Raw genomic sequence first — 25,866 nt, 5'->3', positions numbered from 1 at the left:
TCTAATCTCAGCAACTTCACTTACCAGTATTAATAATTCTGTGCATTTCACTGAATTTATTACTGACAAGTCCTCAACACTAACTTATGAAGGAAGCAAGTATTCCACAATATTTTGCAGATCGGATAACAGAGGGTACACTAGGTCCATTCTGGCAATAGATGTCTGAGTCTACTATATTAGAGCCAAGTCGCATTCATTCTAAAAAGCATTGCGGCTGTGAACGTATGAATAAGACACAGGTTCTCATTCTGTGGTTTGCACCTCCCCCCAGGGGTGGAGGGTTCCAATAGATTTTTAGAGGCTCATCAACAGGTTTTGAACCCAGGACCTTTCAATCCATAGCCCAAGCTCTACCACTTGAGATAAAGGAGTACTAATAGCAGAAGCAGTATGTTATCCTCTGTGTAGGCTAGCCACTAGAAGGGAGCACAACATATGCTAGCCAGTGGTTTACACATATATTAACTAGCTCACAGTGGAATGTTGGATGCCTGGATTGTTAGGTTCTACTCCCAGCTCGGGAGATCAGTAGTATCTAGTTATTACTTGATAATACAGCTGTGTACACAGATTTGGCACATTCATTTTAAAAAACAAAGTTATGTGCTCAAAAGTTAATAAGTGCCGGAATCAAGGTTGCTTGAGAAACACTAATTCAGCTCTTTGTGAGTATGAATGATGATACAGTCTTGCCCAACATCACATAGGAAGTCTGGCAGAGCTGGGGATAGAACCCAGCTCTCTTGGGTTGCAATCCAGTGTCTCAGGAGGGTCTGAATTAATGTTTCCCAAGCAACTTTAATACTGGCATTTCCTAACTTTTGAGCACTTGTGTTTGCAATCTTTAGTTTCATTAAACAGGATGTAATTTTATATATGTGCATATAGGCGTGTCCACATGCACACCCTCAATGCAAAACTATACTTCAAGATGTTTCAATGGGAGATGCTGGGTACTCATAGCTTTTGAAAAAAATATCATGTCACTTTATCCACATCTCTAGCTTTAGCCATCCATTTTTGAATATGTTGGCCACTATGCCTTCTCTAGAAAGTTGCTGGTACTTGCATTCTTTCTGGGCCAGTACCATAATGAGATGCGGCTATATAAGTACCTAAAGACTTTATATTTGAAGTTTTTAAAGGCAAAGTTTTTTAAAGAATATAAAAAACATAACTGAATATGCCCTTTATGTCATGACTTGTCCTCAAAAGAGAATAATGTACCAGCAGCCTGTCGAAGTACAAAGGGTAAAAGTCTTTAACCACAGCGGTGGGACTAGATTAAAAAAGTGACTTCAAAACTGGAGCTTTGAAATATTTATTAGGACCAATAGTACATTTCATGTTTTTAAAGACATTTAAGATGTTCTTTGAAGTCCTTTTCAGATTTGACATTACGAGGAGTCCCAATTTATAGGAAAAAATGTTTCCAGTTCTTTTTCCCAGTACCTTCCTAGTGATACATTCAAGCCGATCTCATAGGATATTAATTTCACCCAGTTACTCCTCTACTGAACTTGGAATATTGGAACAATGGGTGCTGGGATATTTGCACAGTAGAACATTGTTATGACAGAAATGGTTGACTGGTATATGGTCTGGTATACGACTGATCTTTTAGCCACTTTTTTCCTGTCTTTTGACAGTGCCAATGCCAGGTGCTTCAGAGGGAATGAACAGAACAGGTAATCATGAAGTGATCCATCCCATCACCCATTCTCAGCTTCTGGTAAACAGAAGCGAGGGACACTTCAAAGCATGGTTTTGCATTCCTGCCCATCCTGGCTAATAGTCATTGACTAGTAAATTGGCACTATGAGTGATAATTAAAGGTTTTTGGTTTGGGGGTTTGTTTGGTTTTTTGCACAGATGGAAATGTTATGGTATCCCTGCAAAATTCCAATTTGGGCAATTACATACCTACAATAAGATCACTTAAAAAATTGCTTGCAACCTGGGTTGTTGTTTTTTAAATCATGCCCCGGTTCCTAAAATAAGTTACCAAAGCATCTTAAGTAAAAAAAAAAAAAAACCAACCTATTTCTCCCTAGCTCAAATATTTCTATTAATTGAAATTAAAGTGCTTTTCATATTAAACCACATCCTACTGTGGAAACACTTTTGGTAGCAGTAATATTATATGTATCAGTTCAGTTAATGATGTTTGAGAAGCTTATTAATGTCTTACGTAACCCCTGTTACACCAGGATTTAAACTGTGGGGGAGAGCCCAGGCACTGAAAAGGTCACAAAGGATTGAAGCAAAACAAGAAGCCATGACCTCTCCTACGCCAGGGTGGCCACACAGGCCAGCACAATGACATAAGTCAGTGTAAGTTGCCAGGAAAAGCCATGAGCATAGTAGCCAGACAACTGTGCTTATTCACTTCCTCCTTGCAGCAACCCCCTCACATGGAGCTCATTTGCACCCCCTCACAGTGAGATTTAAAAGTGCTCCTTTCCCTAGTGGAAACACAGATGGAGGCCTCCATCTCAGTAAGCAAAGCTTTGCTGGTACATGAAAGTATAATTCACATTGTTACACTGAACAGTATGTGAAATCATCAACATAACCCAATAGATAATGTTATTTTCTACTTCAGATTGTGAAGTAATGATAAATAGATCGCACAGCTGCAGGAACTCCTCCTGCTTCTACCTGGTATCATGTATTGAGAGAAAAGCAACACAGCAACAAAACTAACTAGCTACGACATCGGATATGAAGAAAGATCTGCCTTGAAGAGAAGTTCACAGACTATCAAAAACGAAAAAAGCCTTTCACAATTTGCTACATTTATCTCCTAGGTTGGAAGAATCTGGTTCCACGCAAACATTTTCTCCTTATTGTCCCAATTATATTTCATAAGACCGCATGATGTGCTTTCCTTTTCCCCTTCTAGTACATTTCATAGTTTCCCCTGAAGTTCAGAAACCACCTCTTCTTTCCCTATCAGGGAAAGATATTTGTTACTGTAATGTTTTCCCCCCACCCCCAACAATGTGATGAATCAGGTCACCCAGGTTAACTGTCTATTTGAAGATGTGCATATTACTGATTCACTACAGTGGTAGGTTTAAGGAGAGGATGGCTTTCCACAGATGAACACCGCATACATATTTTGATTTATTTCCTTTCTATGTCTGTAACAGCTTAGAATATATACATTTTCTACATCATATCTATCACTTTTATACACTGTTGTCTGTTCTGTTATTTAAAACTCATTCTCATCCTCTTAAATGCTTCCAATTGAATTCAAAGCTGTAATTTTGAGTATTATCTATCTTTTACGTACTTACTTAGAACAGCTTATAGAGCACCTTTCATCACATAATTTTAAGGCACTTTACAAATCAACTACGGCACCCCCGTGAGTAGGTAAATATGATTATCCCCCATTTTACAGATAAGGAAACTGAAGCACAGAGAGGTTAAGTCAATGGCAGATCTGGGAATAAAAGTCCAGATTTCCTGACTCAAAGTCCTGTTGATTAACCACTAGACTGTGCTTACTCAGCAGTTACTTCAAGGTTAAGGACAAATGTAAACAACAGACAGTTACTGAAATCTCCATCAGTGTGTCCAGTAGTTGCCAGCCCAAGTGCATTGACTAGCTTTCCTAAAGATAAATAAGAAATTAAGTGGGGGGGAATAACCCCGGTTAACTGTATTTCTCTAAATATAATCAAGAACTAATTATTGGTTTCAGCTACTGGAATGTATGTAAGAGCTTGTGGCACCAAAGAATCCTAGATATACTCCATATTTAGAGAGCCATATTTCCCAAAAGTAACATGTGATAATGTATGTTTGGTGTCATGCCAATCTGTCTTGCAGATGGAAAGCTAGGCAAATCTTTTAGAACAAAAAAGTAGAATTTAGCTCCAAATGAAGGGATATTTTGTTCAGTTTCTTGCACTTGACCTTACCAGTATCCATTTGCCAGACGTACACAGATCCGTCTGCACATCCCACCACCAGGTAATCATCTGAAGGCCTCCACTTTATTACTTGAATAGGGAAAAGGTGACGAGATGCCAGCATAATGCACTTTTTCTCTCGCAAACTCAAAAGTCCTACTGAATGGTCACTGGCTACTGAGCAGATGCAGTGCTGGACTCTTGCCTGAAAAATAAAATGTGTCTTGATCATAATAAGATTACTTTACGTTTCCATATCACTCTTCATCAGAGATCTAAGTAACAAACAAACTTCAACAATCTGTGAGTTTTGTAATTACTACCATTACCCATTTTACAGATAAGAGACAGAGAGTGAAATCCTAACCCCATCAAAGTCCATGGCAAAATTCCCATTTGACTTTAATGGGCGCAGGATTTCACCCAGAGAACTTACGTGATTTGCTAAAGATTGCACATATTGAAGAGCTGGGAACAGAATTTAGGAAGTTACCTCTTAACCACTTGAACATACTTGCTTATCTAGGCAGGTTGTGAACAGGTGTTAGGGGAGAATGAACATTGTGCCTCTCCTATATTGCTTAATGGTACAAAAGTCTCAGTATGGAAGTATCTGAAAATCACTACACAAAACCAATGATGTTACTTAACTAACATTAATTAAGAGGCTCTGAACTTTTCAAACCTTGATATACATTTATTTGTTCTTAAAAAGCGATCACTGAAGTTACCTAACATTTTTCCTTATTAGAAGAAAATTTTGAGATAAGGTTTAAATACATTTTTTTTTAAAAGTGCATCTCATCCAAACACTTACAGAGATGTTTTCTGAAAAGCTGCAAAATTAATGCCACGAGAACAAGAAATAAGCATGTCTTTGAACAGTTTTGCAGTCTTTTAAAAACAATTCAGCCATTTGACAAAATAGTTCATCTTCAAAATAAATACAGATTATTTACTCTCAAAAGAATCTTTGTTTTCATTTTATTATATTACAGCATGAAACATGAGCCAATACAGGGAACGACACTACAGCCCTGATCCAGAAGGGAGCTCTGCATTTATAAATCTCTGTGCCAATGCAGCTTCCCACTGACTTCCTTGGGGGTCTGCCTAAGTAGAGCCATTTGTAAAATCAGAGCCTAAAACAGTATTTTTAGTAAATCTAGTAATTCACAACTTTGCTGTAGGAGAGGAAATGATAGGAAGAAGGTATTTGCACCTCCAATTTCCTATTTTTTAAAGGTCAGAAAACACAGCTGACAAAGGGGAATTTCTATCAAACAAACATATATTGCTCCTGAAGCTTTCAATTTGCAATTAATAAGTGTTTAGGTGATTTGCCAAAACAAGATTTTCTGGAAAAAAAAAATCTTATTCTTTATTACCACTGGCTGTGGTTCTTTTAACGTTTGCATAATTGAAAACACAAAAATGTGCCTTTGTAACTAATCAATAAATCAACATATAGAGACACCATCATAAATAATTTGAATAGAAAGGAATACGATAAGCAAGATACTGCTGAACAATTTCTTTTTATGCCTTTAAATTCAAGCATCATTGCAAACTACATTTAATATTACATTTAATTTTGGGCAAGTGTTAATTTTTTTAAACGGTTATAAGTTGAAAGGAGCCATAAACATCCAGTAACAATTAGTGTAAATGAGACAGACTCTATAAGTATTTACATCATTGTGTATTGTTTGCCACAACAGATACAGGCCCTGATTCAGAAAAGCACTTAAGCATGTGTGTAAATTGTTTTTCTCAATAGGGATTGAAACACATGCTTCCCTAAATGACGGCCATAGTACTTACAGAGACTGGCACATATGATTTTATTCAGATGAAAATAGACAGGAGAAACCTTTAGAATATAAAATCAAAACAAATCCAACCGCCTGCAAGTGTATCAAGGTGTATTCTAAGTAGCAACTCTAGAGTAAAGTCTTGAGATTAAAATAACATCATGTACCCAAATAAATGTAAAAAGAACAGGAGTACTGTGGCACCTTAGAGACTAACAAATTTATTAGAGCATAAGCTTGCGTGGGCTAAATTTATTATGCTCTAATAAATTTGTTAGTCTCTAAGGTACCACAAGTACTCCTGTTCTTTTTGCGGATACAGACTAACACGGCTGCTACTCTGAAACCAAATAAATGTTATGTATGGCAGTGCTTCTCAAAGTCGGGCCGCCGCTTGTTCAGGGAAAGCCCCTGGTGGTCCCAGCTGGTTTGTTTACCTGCCGCGTCCACAGGTTTGGCCGATCGTGACTCCCACTGGCCGCAGTTCGCCGTCCCAGGCCAATGGGGGCTGCGGGAAGGACAACCAGCACATCCCGTGGCCCGCGTCGCTTGAAAACTCATGGCGATTGGGGAAGGTCCCGGATGACTGGAAAAAGGCTAATGTAGTCCCCATCTTTAAAAAAGGGAAGGAGGAGGATCCGGGGAACTACAGGACAGTCAGCCTCACCTCAATCCCTGGAAAAATCATGGAGCAGGTCCTCAAGGAATTAATGCTGAAGCACTTAGAGGACAGTGATCAGGAACAGTCAGCATGGATTCACCAAGGGCAAGTCATGCCTGACTAACCTAATTGCCCTCTATGAGGAAATAATTGGGTCTGTGGATGAGGGGAAAGCAGTGGATGTGTTATTCCTTGACTATAGCAAAGCTTTTGATACGGTCTCCCACAGTATTCTTGCCAGCAAGTTAAAGAAATATGGGCTGGATGAATGGATGAAGGTGGATAGAAAGCTGGCTAGATCATCGGGCTCAACAGGTAGTGATCAATGGCTCCATGTCTAGTTGGCAGCCAGTATCAAGCGGAGTGCCCCAAGGGTCAGTCCTGGGGCCGGTTTTGTTCAATATCTTCATTAATGATCTGGAGGATGGCGTGGACTGCACTCTCAGCAAGTTTCCAGATGACACTAAACTGGGAGGAGTGGTAGATACACTGGAGGGTAGGGATAGTATACAGAGGGACCTAGACAAATTAGAGGATTGGACCAAAAGAAACCTGATGGCGTTCAACAAGGACAAGTGCAGAGTCCTGCACTTAGGACGGAAGAATCCCATTCATTGTTACAAGGGACCGAATGGCTAGGAAGAAGTTCTGCAGAAAAGGACCTAGGGATAACAGTGGATGAGAAGCTGGATATGAGTCAACAATGTGCCCTTGTTGCCAAGAAGGCGAACGGCATTTTGGGCTGTATAAGTAGGGGCATTGCCAGCAGATCGAGGGACGTGATCATTCCCCTCTAATCGACATTGGTGAGGCTCATCTGGAGTACTATGTCCAGTTTTGGACCCCACACTACAAGAAGGATGTGGAAAAATTGGAAAGAGTCCAGCGGAGGGCAACAAAAATGATTAGGGGGCTAGAGCACATGACTTATGAGGAGAGCTGAGGGAACTGGGATTGTTTAGTCTGCAGAAGAGAAAAATGAGGGGGGATTTTATAGCTGCTTTCAATTACCTGAAAGGGGGTTCCAAAGAGGATGGATCTAGACTGTTCTCAGTGGTACCAGATGACAGAACAAGGAGTAATGGTCTCAAGATGCAGTGGGGGTGGTTTAGGTTAGATATTAGGAAAAACTTTTTCACTAGGAGGATGGTAAAGCACTGGAATGGGTTACCTAGGGAGGTGGTGAAATCTCCTTCCTTAGAGGTTTTTAAGGTCAGGCTTGACAAATCCCTGATTAGGATGATTTAGCTGGGAATTGGTCCTGCTTTGAGCAGGGGGTTGGAGATATACCTATCTCATAGAACTGGAAGGGAACCCGAAAGGCATCGAGTCCAGCCCCCTGCCTTCACTAGCAGGACCAAGTACTGATTTTTGCCCCAGATCCCTAAGTGGCCCCCTCAAGGATTGAACTCACAAGCCTGGGTTTAGCAGGCCAATGCTAAAACCACTGAGCTATCCCTCCCCCAGAAGTAACAACTCTAGAGTAAAGTCTAGGGGTTGGACTAGATGACCTCCTGAGGTCCCTCCCAACCCTGATATTCTATGATTCTATGATCTAGAAACTTCTCACGACTCACTGGTATGTCTGGACTCACCGTTTAGGAGGTACTGATCTAAAGAATGGCAGTAGGCATACAACAAATGAATTCTGAATTAGGTTGAAGTCATTTTACAATAGCAGCTGAAGTTACTGTCATCAAATTATCAGTCCAAACAGTTTAGGACCCCAAACCCCCATAATAATCATTACCTCCAGAAGTCCATTCATTAACAAAATATAACTTCTATTTACCAATGAATACCTAATCCTGGCAGTAAATTACAGCACACGCCAATGAGTGTTGCATAAGCATAATTTAGAATATACAGGATAAGCTAAATTCTTATCCCACCAAAGTATGGGTTTTTATATCAATGGGGTCAAGAACCTACCCTATGAATTCTTTGATATCTGTAAAGCACAATGCACAGTTCAAACTCTATAAAAATCACAACCCTCTTTTTATATCAAAGGAAGTTACATGCACGTACAGGGCACAGATCAGGCCCAGTGCTGAACCACAGAGCACCATAAGCATCATAATTACAGTAGGTATGCCATAAAAGCATGTGAGGATCATTCTTTTGGATCCCTCTCCAGTTTGAAAGCACACTTACTAGGGCTGTCGATTAATCACAGTTAACTCACACGATTAACTCAAAAAAATGAATCACGATTAAAAAAATTAATCACAATTAATCGCAGTTTTAATTGCACTGTTAAATAATAGAATCTCAATTTAAATGTATTAAATATTTTTGGATGTTTTTTCTACATTTTCAAATATTTTGATTTCAATTACAACACAGAATATAAAGTGCACACTGCTCACTTTATATTATTTTATTACAAATATTTGCACTGTAAAAAACAAAATTATAAATAAAAGAAATAATTTTTTTCAGTTCACCGCATACAAGTACCATAGTGCAATCTCTTTATCATGAAAACAATTTACAAATGTAGATTTTTTTGTTACATAATTGCACTCAAAAACAAAATGTAAAACTTCAGAGCCTACAAGTCCACTCAGTCCTACTTTTTGGTCAGACAATCACAAAGACAAACAAGTTTGTTTACATTTACGGGATATGCAGCTGCCCACTTATTTAAAACGTCACCAGAAAGTGATAACAGACATTCACATGGGACTTTTATAGACAGCATTACAAGGCATTTACATGCCAGATATGCTAAACATTCATATGCCCCTTCATGCTTCGGCCACCATTCCAGAGGATATTCTTCCATGCTGATGACGCTCGTTGATTATGTTTCGGCCATATATTTAATGTTATAGTGGTCTCGGATGATGACTCAGCACATGTTGTTATTTTAAGAACACTTTCACTGCAGATTTGAGAAAATGCAAAGAAGGTACCAATGTGAGATTTCTAAAGATAGCTACAGTATTTGACCCAAGGTTTAAGAATCTGAAGTGCCTTCCAAACTCTTAGAGGGACAAGGAAGTCTTAAAAGAGCAACACTCAGATGCGGAAACTACAGAACCGGAGCTACCAAAAAATAAAATCAACCTTCTGCTGATGGCATCTGACTCAGATGATGAAAATAAACATGCATCGATCCGCTCTGCTTTGGATTGCTATTGAGCAGAACCTGTCATGAACATGGACACATGTTCTCTGGAATGGTGGATGAGGCATGAAGGGACACATGAATCTTTAGTGCCTCTGGCATGTAAATATCTTGCGACACAGCTGCTACAGTACCACACGAACACCTGTTCTCACTTTCAGGTGACATTGTGAACAAGAAGCAGGCAGCATTATCTCCTGCAAATATAAACAAAACTTGTTTGTCTGAGCGATTGGCTGAACAAGAAATAGGACTGAGTGGACTTTTAGGCTCTAAAGTTTTACATTGTTTTATTTTTGAATGCTATTATTTTTTGTACATAATTCTACATTTATAAGTTCACCTTTCATGATAAAGAGATTGCACTAGAATACTTGTATTAGGTTAACTGAAAAATACTATTTTTTTTGTTTAACAGGGCAAATATTTGTAATAAAAATAAATATAAAGTGAACACTGTGCACTTTGTATTCTGTGTTATTGAAATCGATACATTTGAAAATGTAGAAAACATCCAAAAATATTTAAATAAATGATTTTCTATGATTGTTTAACAGTATGATTTATTGCACGATTAATTGTGATTAATTTTTTTAATTGCTTGACAGCCCTAATACTTACAATATTAGTCTCACTACTGCTTTATCTAACTTGTCCTTACATCTCCAGTAATGGTGGCTTGAACACCTCCATTAGCAACATCTGAAAGGACAAGGCACGGGACAATACAGGCCTTTTAGAAATGATGGCAACAAATTATTTATCAATTTACCACTCAATATACATAAACAGAAATAATGGGCCATACAGCAACTGAACTGTTCTGCTCACTATTCTCTTTAGACCCTAAACGCTATGCATTACAAGCTTATTAAAAAAGCAAAAGCAAAGTATTCCTTAAATAATGGAAGTCTCCACTGACAATTTATCAGCTTCATCAGTTCATACAAAAAGTGTTCCATTAAAATATCTGTAATAATTTATGCCATGTTTAGATCTATTTTAATAAATGTCTCCCACCAATATTGGTATTCAGTACTCAGAATGGGACATTTGCTAACTTAAGTATGTGAGAGTGCCCTCTATATTTTAGAGGAGCACTTTTTTTTGGAGCGTTTTTTGAAAATAGCTGCAAAGGAGTGGAACATGGCTAAGTATGATTATCATCAAGCTCAGGCTTGATCCTGCAAAGGCTTACACACATAAGTAGTTAGTGCAACTACTCATGTATATAAAGTCAACAACATGAATAAGTGTTTGCAGGCTCAGGGCCATGTAGCGTAAGGCAACGGTGGCATCACTGAGATTCCAAATATTCTGATATTTAACTTCCAGTTCTTGTGATAAGCCAAACATCATAAGTAACAAAACAGTAGCTCGTGTCACTACAGTATAATTTTTTTTAAAAGTAGATGCCAAACAAAATTTAAAAAAAAAAATCAATATAGAATGAAACAAAGAGTAACGTGTGATCTCAAAATTTCCACACTAAATTATCAACCAAATAATGCTTATTATATGTTATTACAACTATCCCAGGAAATAACATAGTAAAAAATAACCTTCAAGGAATGAAATCACAAATGGAGAAGAACCTCGAAAGACATTTTCCCTAAAGAAATCCTCTAGTAGTAGCACAGAAAGACAATGAATGGAAGAATAGCTCCTGAAGGAGCATTATTAAAGAGCATAAACTATTTTGATGCAAGTGTCTTTGCAAAATAAAGGACAACCGAATTGTTTCAATCCTTCTAATTTATAATAGAAAATTATAAGCTCCGTGAGCTTAGCTAAAATTCCCTCCACATTCTGTTATGTATTGTGTTGTGCATCAGGTGTCAGAAGCTATCCACTCATGAACATACATTTCAGTAGTGATGCATGTATAATTTGTAATGATATTTTGGATCCTGTGAAATAAGGCATTTCATATGCAAGAAAAATTCTTCTTCATGCATTTATGCTGACACTGCATTTATCCAGCTTCCTGTCCAATTATAACCTTCTAAAAGATTTTAACAGAGTTCTTTTTCAAAGGAACAAAATCCTGTGCCCAGGACCCTCACCCTCTTCATTATTTTTTCTGCTGGAAAAAAACACTTTTAAGACCATGGGAAACATCTTCTGTTACATTAGGGTGCCTTGCTCCTTGGTGCAGCTAAGATTAGCACATTCGTGAAAGTGTAATTAAACTATATTTTAAAAATGTCTACATTTAACTAAAAACCCTAGACTAAAAATCATTCATTTAAAAACCAGAATCCATGCTTATTACTATACTTCATCCATTATCTTTTGGTGTAAAAATGTAATAGTTCTTTTAAAAAATTTGAGAAAAATAATCCACACATGAAAAATCCACACATTGACAACATCTTCAAGAAACAAACAGTGATTCATGTCAGACTGTAGGATCTCATAGAGTTTGATTTTAAAAATAATTGGAAGAAAATTCCTTTTCACTTAACATGCCATAAGGTGTAATCTGCATACACACTGCAATAAATAGTAGTGCTCTGGTCAAAGGTTAAGTGAGACTTTATCGAACCAGCTAAACAGAGATATTATGATTCAGTGATCAGCACATAATGCGGTTAGCTCTCAAATACTCAACAGAACGGATGTTTGCCAGGCATTCAGCAAATATGCCTATACCCCCTCCCCCTTCACTTTTTATGCATCATTTAGGCCCTTTGGTCTTTAAGCGCATCTATTGATGCCCAACCAAACAGGTCATTAAGTTAGTAGTAATTCTTCCATTTGTGAAATTAGTTTTATAGAGGATATTACCACCTTTGCTTCAAATCAATATGCTGCATGTGTTCTTTTCCTGAAAAGGATGCCAATCTTGAACATTGGAGGGAGGGATAGAACTTTTAAGGTTTATTTTGTAATTATTACAAAACACAGCAACTCATTTGTCTTGCTTTAGTTAAGGTTGTAAGTAGGGCTGTCAATTAATTGCAGTTAACTCATACGATTAACTAAAAAAAATTAATCACGATTAAAAAATGTAATTGCGATTAATCGTAGTTTTAATCACACTATTAAACAATAGAATACCAATTGAAATTTATTAAATATTTTGGATATTTTTCTACATTTTCATATATATTGTATTCTGTGTTGTAACTAAAATCATAGAGTATATTTATTATAAATATTTGCACTGTAAAAATGAAACAAAAGAAACAAAATTTTACAATTCACCTCAAACAAGTACTGTAGTACACTCTCTTTGTTGTGAAAATGCAACTTACAACTGTTGATTTTTTGTGTGTGTTACATAATTGCACTCAAAAACAAAACTATGTAAAACTTCAGAGCCTACAAGTCCACTCAGTCCTACTTTCTTGTTCAACCAATCGCTAAGACAAACAAGTTTGTTTACATTTACAGGGGGAGGGATAGCTCCCTCCTGAGGTCCCTTCCAACCCTGATATTCTATGATAAGATAATGCTGCCCACTTCTTATTTACAATGTCACCAGAAAGCGAGAACAGGCATTTGCAAGGTATTTATATGCCGGATATGCTAAACATTTGTATGTCCCTTCATGCTTTGGCCACCATTCCAGAGGACACACTTCCATGCTGATGACACTCATTAAAAAAAATGCATTAATTAAATCTGTGACTGAAATCCTTGGGGGAGAACTGTCTCTCCTGCTCTGTTTTACCCACATTCTGCCATAAATTTCATGTTATAGCCATCTCAGATGATGGCCCAGCACATGCTCATTTTAAGAACACTTTCACTGCAGATTTCACAAAATGCGAAGAAGGTACCAATGTGAGATTTCTAAAGATAGCTGCAGCACTCAACCCAAGGTTTAAGAATCTGAAGTGCCTTCCAAAATCTGAGAGGGATGAGGTGTAGAGCATGCTTTCAGAAGTCTTAAAAGAGCAACACTCAGATGCGGAAACTACAAAACCCAAACCACCAAAAAAGAAAATCAACCTTCTGCTGGTGGCATCTGACTCAGATAATGAAAATGAACATGTGTTAATCCGCACTGCTTTGGATTGCTATAGAGTAGAACCCATCATCAGCATGGACGCATGTCCTCTGGAATGGTGGTTGAAGCATGAAGGGACTTAAGAATCTTTAACACATCTGGCAAGTAAATATCTCGCGACACCGGCTACAACAGTACCATGAGAATGTCTGTTCTCACTTTCAGGTGACATTGTAAACAAGAAGTGGGCAGCATTATCTCCTGCAAATGTAAACAAACTTGTTTGTCTGAGTGATTGGCTGAACAAGAAGTAGGACTGAGTGGACTTGCAAGCTCTAAAATTTTACATTGTTTTGTTTTGGAGCGCAGTTTTTTTGTAGATAATTCTACATTTGTAAGTTCAATTTTCATGATAAAGAGATTGCACTACAGTACTTGTATTAGGTGAATTGAAAAATACTATTTCTTTTATTTTTTCACAGTACAAATACTTGTAATCAAAAATAAATATTAAGTGAGCACTGTACACTTTGTATTCTGTGCTGTTATTGAAATCAATATATTTAAAAATGTAGAAAATATCCAAAAATATTTAAATAAATGGTATTCTATTATTGTTTAATCGTGCAATTAATTTTTTTAATCACGCGACAGCCCTAGTTGTAAGTAGTTCTATTGTGAATTTTTTCTTTTTTTGGCAGGGATTCTTAAATCTGGTCTTAAAAAGTTCACTCTCAGCAAAATATTTTAATTTAGGAGGGAAGTTTGGTGGAGTTTATAATGGCTACGATTTTCTCACAGAGGTCACAGAAGTCATGAAATCCGTGATTTCCAGAGACCTCCATGACTTTAGCTGGCAGCACTTGGGAGCTGCAGGGTCCCCCCACTGCCTGTGACGACTATGAACGGTGGGGGCCCTGAGCTCCCAGCCGCAGCGGGGATACCCCACAGATTGGAGCCACCGTGGTGGTGTAGGGACCCCGCATCTCCCTGTTTTGTCATGCATATTTTTAGTAAAAGTCACGGATAGGTCACGAGCTTCCATGAATTTTTCTTATTGCCCGTAACCTCAATTATGAGTATGGGAATGAACAAGAATAAAGCAGAACTGCTTAGCCAAGAACAGTGCTGAACTAAAGGAAGAAAAAAAAAAAAACTTGGAGCAGGAAGTTGGCAAGGTCATATGACTTCCTTCCAGTGGTACCCAACCTTTTCAGCCAAAAAAAAGTATTGCAAAATATCAAGGAATGCTACCAGGAAGGGAAAGACTATTTAAAGCTGCCCCAATGTCCATCTTACACTCCCTTCTACTACTAAGGGGAAGAGACAGCTCAGTGGTTTGAGCATTGGGCTGCTAAACCCAGGGTTGTGAGTTCAGTCCTTGAGAGGGCCACCTAGGGGTCTGGGGCAAAATCAATACTTGGTCCTGCTAGTGAAGGCAGTGGGCTGGACTCAATGACCTTTCAGGGTCCCTTCCAGTTCTATGAGATAGGTATATATCCATATATTATATTATTACTACTGAATTGGGTGCCTAAAAGCAGCTCTCAGTTCAAGCCCCTAACCCCAAACTTTAGGTTCCAAAGTGCTCTGCCATTTATTCAGAGTACCAGATGGGCTTGGAAAGGGAGGAGATGACTTTTTTCAAACCTTACTTTTAGTGGCCCCACCCCTCAGAAACCCATTTATCTCTGCTTTTAACCCTCACCTAGCTCCCAACCCGATTTGCAAGCACATTCCTCAGCCCAAATTCCTGAAGAGAACCTTTGGTTCTTTTTCCTGAAGCCTCCAGCCCCCAGGAACTCAGCCCATCTTTCCCACCATACACAGCCCTCAGTTTTCCCAGGAAAAACAACCCTCTCCCCCATATCTCTCCCTCCTTCCCTTCTATGCTCCTCACGAATACCCCCAATACTTGCCTTAGGTCCCTATTCACCCCATTCCCCAAAATAAACTCTTTCCAAAAACAAAACCACTCAACTGCAGTGGGGGCATCCCACCTCCAAAATCAATGACTACTGCCCTGTCTGAGACCTCTGCTATTGTCTCTCTTCCTCATGCCCTTTCCAGATAGTCAACACTCCTACTGAACCAGCAGCAGTTACACTTGCTTGCTCCCCTTTCCCTTCTGCTTCACTTTCTTTTCTTCCAATGACTTTGTGGCTCTAGTCCTCTGCACTACCTTCCTCTTAAAGAAGCAGCAACTCTGAGGTTCCTCACTTCCCCTCCTGGGGAAACTGCACTAGGGGACTTTTAGCACACCGCAGTAGGGTCCACACAGACAGCTTCTGTACGGGAGGCTAAAGTGCTACACATTACACCACAGCTTGTCACTCACTAACTCACTGTATAGACAATCCCCAAGACTTAATATATTTTGCATATGCATATATCTATATTTATGTGTGTGTATTTTGTGTAAAACAGTTTAAATTATAACTCAACTTCAGTTATCAAAAAAATGAACCAGCAGCTCATTCTTTTACTTAATAATTTCTAAAACAGTATAGAGTAGAACAAAAGATTAAGATTCATTAAGTGTAACAATAGGACCTACATATTACAGTGATGGATTAATTTAGAAATGCATACAGTTAAAAGCTTGGTGCTGACTAAAATTTTTAAAAAATAAGAGCAATATGATACAAGTGTACCAATGTATCCAGCTAATTCTGACAAACCAGACTGTCTTAATTGCTCATCTAAAAAAAGCAAAATCATGAAATAATTTCACTTTGCTCCTAACTCAACAATTAACACCTACATGTCAATGCGAGTTGTATTTGGCCGACATATATCTCTCAATTTAGTAAATGTTGTTTGTTTTGTCCAAAATGTCTGTATATATCCACACTCATTATAAGGGTTCTGTCAATATAATTTTTGGAGGACTGCATTATAGATGAGTGAGGAATCCACGATACTAGTGTGCATTTAATACAAACTTACACTACAGTTTTCTGGTGGAACTAGAAGCTGCGTAATCTCTCCACCATGGACACAGAAGATGTGTTTCATTTCTCCAGAAAAGATGTCCCATATAATGACTGAGAAATCCACACCACCTGAGATCAAGTATCTTTGGTCATAACGAGATGAGACCTGATGAGGATACAGTAAACATGTAACTTTGTTCCGATGAGCCCGGAGATTTCTGTGAGGTGGCCAACCTGGGAAATAATTTAAAAAAAGTTTAATAGGACAAAAAATAACTTTCAAAATTCAACAATATTTTAATTAAAAAATGGAGTATAATTTTAGCAGGAGTGGTAAAAGAGGGAGAATTCTCAAATCTTCACCCTTCCTTCCTCACCCCTCGTGCAGATATACTAGTTGCGACACTGGTAGACCAGGTACCAGCTCATGCCAAAGCCCCAGGCCAATTCACTTGTTTATTAGTATAGATCACAGTGATTGTTAAATGTATAAGTGTATTTAGTGTTTAAACTTCATGAAAACTAATGGGATGTTACCTGCATTGTTTTCACTTATCTGTGTCCTGTTACAGGGGGGTTGGAACAGGGTGGGCCAGCGGACCATGGCCCTCCCACTTTTTACAAGCCTTAAGGATGAGCGACAGGGGGAAGGAGGCAGCGGGGTCTTGTGCGGGAAAAGCCAGCGCAGGAGAGGGGCCGCGGGGGGAAGGGGTGGTGCAAGGGGGTGGGGCCACAGTTCAGGCACCGTTGGCCTCCCCACTGTTAGGAAGCTTCCCCCGCCCCTGTCCTGTTATAATGCAGTAGCAAACATTTATATTATGTGTACCCCTGTAACTAAATAATCCATCAAAGGAGAAAGAAACCTTGTAGAATGCAAATGAAGAACTCTGACAGAAAAGAGCTAATTTCAAAGGAAGTGGTCATTGTGTGTGATGATTAGAGGTCAAAGACTCAAAATGCATTCCTTGTGCTCTACCATCAAAGGAAAGGCAGTGACACTGTCAGCTTGTTTTCTGTGAGAAGAAGCTGTAAGTATGGATTCAAGGAAATATCCTTCATCTCTGGACTGTTTGGACTCTTACAGGGAAGTGCATCAGATGCAAAGCGGAGATCCCCAGAGATAATCTGTGTACCCTGAAAAGACTTTTAGGAAACTGGCAGTTTATTACATCACTGCCACCATTTGGAATTATGAACTGTGACTCACCTGTGCATATATTTCACATATTTTAACTCATTTCCTTTTCTTAGCGAATAAACCTTTAGTTAGTTTACTATAGAACTGGCTACCAGCATTGTCTTTGGTGTAAGATCTAGAGTACCAACTGATCTGAGGTAAGTGATTGGTCTCTTGGGACTGGGAACAACCTGATGTGGTGTGATTTTTGGTTTAAGTGACCTTTTATCATGAAGTTCAGTTTGCCTGGGTGGCACGATAATCTGGAGAGGCTATGGGGACTGTCTGTGACTCCACGGTAAGATTGGTATAGTGTTCCAGTTCACATTTGTTACTGGTTTGGTGAAATCTAGTTATAGAACACGACACCACGTTGGGATGTCTATCCTGTTTTCTGACAGTCTACCATGAGGTAGGCACTAACAGTTGTGAGCCACTCCAGACAGCATAACATGAGCTAGGCGCCTGCTTGTGTTTATTATTTAGATTTCTCCTGATATAAAAGAATTTAGCGATCATCAAAAGTATTGTAAAAATGGTTCCCTTTTTATCTTCTATTCGGTAAAGCACTTGATGCTGAAAAGTGACCTCCCACAATTCCTACTTATTTCAACGTTGTTTGCAGACGACCAGCACCTTTTGTAATTCAGCCATGCATGTCTAATGTTTGCTACATACCTCTCCTGAGCATGTGCTCTCCTTGCAGAAGCTGAACTATTGCAGTTTGAGTTGCTGGCACAATAACAATGCTTCCATCTTCACGACCACAAACCAGGCGTCCATGTGCTGGGATATACACGCTGGCTGTAACTTTAAGTGGTTCGTTACTGTTTGGTATTAAGCTTAATTGGTCTATAATTCCAGCAGGACGAGGAGTAAGTTTACAAAAAGCTTCTTGCAGAGAAGTTGAAGTTGTCATTTGGAGTCCTGTTTAAAAAAAAAAAAAGTGATTAAAATAATTATAGCACCTGTCTTGAGAAGATCTCAAAGCCCTTTAACAATATTAGTAAATTTTACAACACCCTTGTAAGTAAGTACAAAATACATATTGGAGATTAATTCACCTACCATAACAATGCAGTCAGTCAAACTTTAACACTCAACTCTACTAGCACACAGAAATACCAGACCAGAGTTTGAGAAAGGAATTGAAACAGAATGTATCCAACTTAAACTGCACAAGGAACTTATTCAGACAGATGGCAATTACCAGACATGGAATTTAGTAAGAGACCCCAGTTAACTCCTTTAAGTCTTGTGAAAAGTACTATTGGATTTTTTCAGTGACAAAACACAACTAAGACTTCAACTCTACATCTCATCTGAAAGAGGACTGCTGTAGGAACACAGTGCAGCACTGGTTTACTAACTGATCAGAAGAATCTACTGACTCACAGCCCCTTTCTTCAACATCTAGTTGTTCTTTGAAGGTCTCTTGATTGTATGAGTATACCGCAAGAAGGACAGGAGACTTGTTATGAATTTTAATCAGGCCGCAACTTTATTATATAGATGTCTGGGACTACCCAGCAGATAAAGTGTACAATGCAGGCAAATCCATGCTTATTCAAATCAATTCTCCAGGGCTTTCACCAGCCCCCCTTTGTTTTCATCCAGGTCCCCCCTCTCTTCCTCCCGCTCCCCCAACTCTCCCTCCACAAATTTTATGTAAAATTAGTCAGGTAAGTTTGAGGTGTATGCCAAAGAACCATCTCTCTAACATTCCCCAATCACCACAGGCTGGTCTCTTACACAGAGGTGTGATAACTCGCTTCTATCCACTCTTGGGTTTGGATAAGGAGCACAGCAAGAAAAAATTTTTTTTTCAGATATACCCAAAAATGCTGCGTCCAACTCTGTGTGTTAAAATTGCCATCACATCTTAAGGCTGGGAGCGAACCAGCACTTACTCTCCTAAGGCAGTTTTCACACCACAAGTTTGCCTTGCTTTACCACAGCAATAGCAGCTACTGCAAGAAGAATTCCACTTCTGCCACCCTCACGGAAGCTTCCAGTAGCACAGGGAGTCATACCACTTTGTCTTCCTGCAACCACCCATCTGCTTTAACAAGAGATAGTGGGAAATCCAGGCCAGAAAGGAGACTTCCCCTCCACCTCATTCCCGTATCTGCCGCTCCTCACACTAACCAGAGAGATTTGTTCCCTCACCCAATCCACCACCTGAAGAAGCTTGCAGAAGAGTAGGAATGGAAAGAATGGTTCTAATCAGGCTCTTACATCACATACCACTGAGGATGGTGTTATGTTAGAAGGCGGATAAGCATATTAAATTAATGGACTTAGAGGAGAAGAGGAAGCCCGTTCACCCAACGAATGTCACACATATAACCAAATGAGCAAAGGGAGCGACTTGTTAAAAGTTTTGGCAGCAAGTCACTGTGTGTTAGTTAACGCTACCTTCTGTGTTGTCTTGCAGTTCAAGTGTATCAGGCACATTCCAAATACACAGTCTCCCTGAAGAATCTCCCTGGATTAGAAGTTTATGGAAATACTCCCTGCGTCCATAGAAGAATCGAGTAATAGGGGGACAGATAAGCAGCTGTAAAATAAAGACATATTGAACAATTTCAGATGCATATGGCAGGTTCCTAATCTTGACAATAACTTCCCTCACATAACCTGCTCTATTCCTGCTATACCTTTTAAAGACAAACAAGAATGGGAAAACAAAGTAACACATAGCAAAACAAAACCATGACTAATTACAGAGCATATTATAAACATAAAATATATCAGGCAGAATTTTAAAATAGACAATTTAATTGCAACAGAGGACTGAAAGGTGTGATTTGAAATGGTGAAAGTTAACAGCAATAAGATCTGAAACACAAACAGAATACAGAATGAGTTAAATAGTGTCCAATAATAAAATAGTCAGGAAAGGTTTCAGTCTCTTCTGTTGGGACAATATTATGGTTAAATTAAAAAAAAATGTATTCCTAAAAAACTATCTTGTGACCAAGTTATTCTTTTAAACTTATGCATATCTATGAATATGAATACTGTATTGTTTTAAGCATCTCAGTATTGACTGTTAAAAAGGGCATCAATTTCAAGTTATACAATAGCGATACATTTTTATGTCTAGTCTTCCAAAAGAACTCAACTCCCATTTCAGCACCTCACTTACAGCTGGCATGTACTGAGCACTTCTGAAACTCTATCCCTTTTGAAGTACAGTTGCCTGATGTTCAAAATCTACTGTAAGTTCCATTACAGAAAATAGAGATGGAAGAGACATTAGGTTATCTTGGTCCATATCTCTGCCAGTGCAGGATTGTTCCCAATAATATCCTCTCTAGCACTTTGCCTAGTATTATTTTAAATAAGAAAGGGCTTCCATTATTTCCCTGAGGAAACTATTACAGAGTGTCTTACATATACCACTCAATTAGTTTTACTCAATATTTACCCTAAGTTTACATTTTCTTAATTTCAGTCCAATTGTTAGGTATCCCTTGAACCATACTATATATTTCCACATACCCCTCAAATATTTGTCAGTATGCCTCACTTTAGCAGTTGCTTAGCCAAGCTACAGAGTATATACTTCATATAGCCAGTCTTTTCTCAGATTCTACATAAATCCCTTCAGCTCTTCAATCATTTTTGTTACTTTCTCTGCAGTCCCTTCAGTTTGTCTATATCAGGGGTAGGTAACCTATGGCACACATGCCAAAGGCGGCACGTGAGCTGATTTTCAGTGGCACTCACACTGCCCAGGTCCTGGACACCAGTCCAGGGGCCTCAGCATTTTAGTTTAATTTTAAACAAAGCTTCTTAAACATTTTAAAAACCTTATTTACTTTACATACAATAGTTTAGTTATATATATATTAGACTTATAGAAAGAGACCTTCTAAAAACGTTAAAATGTATTATTGGCACGTGAAACCTTAAATTAGAGTGAATAAATGAAGACTCGGCACGCCACTTCTGAAAGGTTGCCGACCCCTGGTCTACATTTTTCTGTTAATGATTCACCACCCTTTGGCACAAAACCTCTGAGGTACAGAGCCCAAAAATTGCACTGACTTTTTTCCACCTCATTGCATTACATTGTAGTTATACAGTAAAAATGGTGTTTTCCGGCACTTTACCAACCAGAAAACTCTAGAAACCAGCATTTCTGATAACCATGAAAAGTCCAGTTGACGCGGGGCTGGCAGGCTCCCTACCTGGCTCCACATGGCTCCCTGGAAGCGGTGACATGTCCCTGATGCTCCTTGGCAGAGGAACAGCCATGGGGGCTCCATGCACTGCCCCCACCTCACCCTGCCCAAGTGCTGGCTCTGCAGCTCCCATTGGCCAGGAACCACAGCCAATGGGAGCTGCGAGGGTGGCACCCATGGGCAGAGGCAGCCCGCAGAGCCACCTGGCTGCGCCTACGCCTAGGAGCAGTAGGGATATGTTGCCGCTTCCAGGGAACCAAGGTGAGCGCCACCTGGATCCAGCATGCGAAACCCCTCCCGCGCCCCAACCCCCTGCTCAGAGTTCCTGCCCCCACCCAAACTTCTTTCCTCCATTGGTCAGTATAACACTTAGTTAACAAGAATTTTTGACTAACCGGCACCTCCTTCCCCCATCCTCCCAACATGCCGGATAACAAAGCTTTTACTTTACTTAGGTTTCAGTATTCAAAAGGCAACATTTTCCAGAAGACTGTTTTATTTAAATTGTACAGAACTAATATGACAGTAGCATAAAAGGAACAGAAAGCAACCCAAAAATAAAAACAACCAAAACAATACATACAAAGGGAAATTGGTTATATGCTCTAGTAACATGAGTGTAGAGTAATCAGAGATAGTAAGATGTCTAAGCTATGTGTGTATTTATTTATATATTTAAAAAAGAAAAAAACCTCATTATCATTAAAAACGTATATTATCAGTGTCTCCTTCTCTGCTGCTTCCTCTACTGAACAGGGGTCTGGGGAATCAAGGGAGAGGGAGGGAAGAATCCCAAAAGGGTGAGGAGAGAACACAGGAGTGAGGGGACCCACAAGTTGTGTGTATGTGGGGAGGGAGAATGGTACAAAAGACCCTCCAAATGATGTGACGGGGATGAGGGAAAAGAAAGCGTCCAAAGTGGAGCAGGGGATGGAGAAAAGGGAGGGAAAAATTCAAAAAAGGGTTGGTGAGGATGGTCAAAGAGGGAAATAAATGGCAACCCAAGTTAATGGACAGAGGCAAGGAGGCTCATAAATGAATTTAGCTTTTTTAAAAAACCTTAGATTTGTGTAAATGTAATACTTAGCATTCCCTTAGATATTGAGACTCATTTTCCAGTAGCAATTGGGCAAGACTATGAAACTTGCCTACTTGCTAGTTAGCTTTTTCCCACCTCACATCCCACACACTCTAACCAAATGGGTAATTCAGGCTCAGAATAAGTATGACATGCCTGACCTAGAAGATTATTATTGGAGGATACCATCTAACAATACTCACTGAAAAAAAGGAAAAATTATATCTAAATTGGTGCATTGGTGTGAGGATGCCTGAAGAACTGAAAACAAACTGATCTGACCTGTGCAGTGCTAATTATGACATTCATCTTAAAAAAAACAAACAAACAAAAAAAAAACCACACACACACACACACCACAAACTCATTAAATACTAAAGGAGTAGGAAATTAAGCCAAATGAATTACACTTTAAAAAGTCAGTTATTCTCTGAAAATGTTGACTTTAACTAAGGAGAAGAAATAGACAATTTCTAATGTTTGTGAGCAAGTTTTTATATAAAAACCATGGACAGCATAATCCACAAGACAGGGAATGTGTTTTACCTGTTTATCTGCTCGGTCCAATACACTGAACAGTAAAGGAGGAATTAAATTTTCAACAGCTTTTCCCACATCACTGCGAAACGTATCACTAGCTGGTAGACAACTGAGTTTAACACAGAACAACAAAAGACACCAATTTAGAACCTTGACCTTATTAAGAATCTATTACTGTATCACTGTTTAAATGCAGAATTTACTAACAAAAAAATACTTTAAAAAAAAAATCAGTGTTTCCACTACATTATATTTATTCATTTTGTCAATTTTTCAATATAGAACTATACAGATGCCCATTCAGTCATTTAGGTTTATTTCACGTAAACTAAAAATCGCGATATAAACAGAGGGCTACTCATAAATGTATCCAGTTCAGTCTACTTCCATCTCAATGGCCTTAGAAAAGAAAGAAGATGAGCTTTGCAGTGGACCTGGGAGGTTCAATCTAGCCTCTGGTGGACCAAGGAGGGGAAGGAGCGAGTGCCAAAACCAAAGATTCCTCACAAAGCACCCTACCAGCAACTCCCTCCCATTTATATTGAGGGAGCTCTAGCTCAAGCCTTTCTGCTGATCCCTGCTGCGGCAGTATATGATGTGGAGAGAGATGCTCTCTCAGATAACTTTATCCCAAACCAATTAGGGCTTTACAGGTTTAAAGTAACACTCTGAACTCCACCTAGAATTCTACTGGACCTTATTAGATTCTGCATACAAAACCTAAACGTTTTTACATTATGAAGAGACATGCTCCCCAAACAAATACAGTTGTCCAGTCAGAAGACTGTATAGAATTGAGAACAATTAAAAAATTAAAATTTCAAGTGGCTACAGATACTGTATTTAAAGACAATAATTTTCTAGCTCAGATTGAGAGAACTGTATAATTTTCCTGTCATATATAATGAATTATGATCCGAATCATGTGTAACTAAAATTTATTTACCACAGCATGTCATTACAAAATCAAAGCATCTTGGATAGGCTGAGACAGGAGGTCTTTCTCTCATGACACTAACTAAAAAGAAAAGTGATAAAACTGCTCTCTAAAAAACATCAGATAACTGATTCCAGGGCTGGAGAGACACTCTTGTATATTGTACCAATTAGCAGGCCCACGGACCGGCAACATGTTACTAAGAAATATTAGCTTGACCTGGGATACTGTTAGTAGGCTTATGTCTAGGACAGAACTGGTTCCAAAACTCGTCCAGATAATGTTCAAGACATGCGGTACAGAAATCAGATCAAACAGTACGTTTTTGGGCCTAAATTTGGGCTTGAAGATAATAAGGCCTAATAAAATATGAGTAAAGTAGACAATTCAGGGTCAAGTTAGAGGTAAGGTAGGACAGGTCACGCAGCAAACATATTTTGGTTTTAACAAATGCTCTAGACAAAATGTGTGTGTTTTGGAAGAATGTTATCTGTACTAATAGTTACTGGAACAATATTTACATAGATGTTAATTAAGATGACATTTCATATGAAATAGCCTATGATAAAGTAGAAAATATTTAATCATGGTGGTGGAAATATAGATATGGTAAAAGGTGGGCCTAATTCATTAAGGGGTATTATTATAATTGATTATAAAAATGGTAGCATTAATTTTAGGTTAGCACACACATTGGCCATCAAGGTACCATTAAAGAAAGGATTACATGCCTGTTCTTCTCAACCAGGGTCTGATTACCCCTGGATGCACCATTTCATCTTGGAATATGGAATAAATGCAGTGTATCGTTATACTGCAATACCTGTTTATTTAAAATAAAATAATCAGGTCAAGTAAAGTCTTTTATGCTATCACTAATTGTATCAGAGGGGTAGCCGTGTTAGTCTGGATCTGTAAAAAGCAACAAAGAGTCCTGTGGCACCTTATAGACTAACAGATGTATTGAAGCATAAGCTTTCATGGGTGAATACCCACTTCGTCAGACTCATGCACTAATTGTGTCATTCCCAGTCCTCCACTAAACTAAATTATCTGTAGCGGCCCCAAAGGCTCCAACCTTAAATAGTTCAGTTTAGTTCTATTCCTTATCTTTAAACCATTAATTGGGAACACACACCATTCAAGTTAATCAGCAGCATACAATTTAGATATTCCCAGTTGAGGTGGTTCTGATAACAGTGAGTTCAGCAGAAACCAGTCATAACCAGGAAGTGAAGTCAAGGGTCTGATTAACATTAAATTAAGTATCTTTGGTGGAAACATACTTTAAAAACCCACCAAGTCTGATCTTTTACCTTTTCTGTGTACAAGAACAAGTAATGCTTTTTAAAGGTTGAAATACTACACTTAACTTACTGTAACAACATCCTGTTGATCCTAATTAACATAGCACAAATAATATTTCTTCCCTCGATGTGTCCCTGATTCAGCAAAACATTTAAAATACATGCTTGAACTTGTTCATGGCACACCTTCAAGGGAAAAG

General features: G+C 38.7%; 1 protein-coding gene across 7 annotated transcripts in view; it reads right to left on the bottom strand.

Moving 5' to 3' along the window:
- Nucleotides 1–25,866, bottom strand: part of WDR7 (WD repeat domain 7) — a 343,609-nt gene that overhangs the window by 274,457 nt on the left and 43,286 nt on the right. For all 7 annotated transcript variants that reach the window (XM_024103360.3, XM_005296832.4, XM_024103361.3 and 4 more), the window contains 5 exons: nucleotides 23,429–23,531; nucleotides 20,030–20,171; nucleotides 18,290–18,538; nucleotides 16,448–16,668; nucleotides 3,939–4,134 (listed from right to left, as the gene is read on the bottom strand). In XM_024103360.3, the coding sequence (XP_023959128.2) occupies nucleotides 3,939–4,134; nucleotides 16,448–16,668; nucleotides 18,290–18,538; nucleotides 20,030–20,171; nucleotides 23,429–23,531 (911 nt within the window). The remainder of the gene's footprint in view (nucleotides 1–3,938; nucleotides 4,135–16,447; nucleotides 16,669–18,289; nucleotides 18,539–20,029; nucleotides 20,172–23,428; nucleotides 23,532–25,866) is intronic.

Source organism: Chrysemys picta, chromosome 6, assembly GCF_011386835.1.
Source record: "Chrysemys picta bellii isolate R12L10 chromosome 6, ASM1138683v2, whole genome shotgun sequence".
In the NCBI taxonomy this organism is placed as follows: Eukaryota; Metazoa; Chordata; order Testudines; family Emydidae; genus Chrysemys; species Chrysemys picta.
This window is presented reverse-complemented; position numbering and strand designations above follow the sequence as displayed.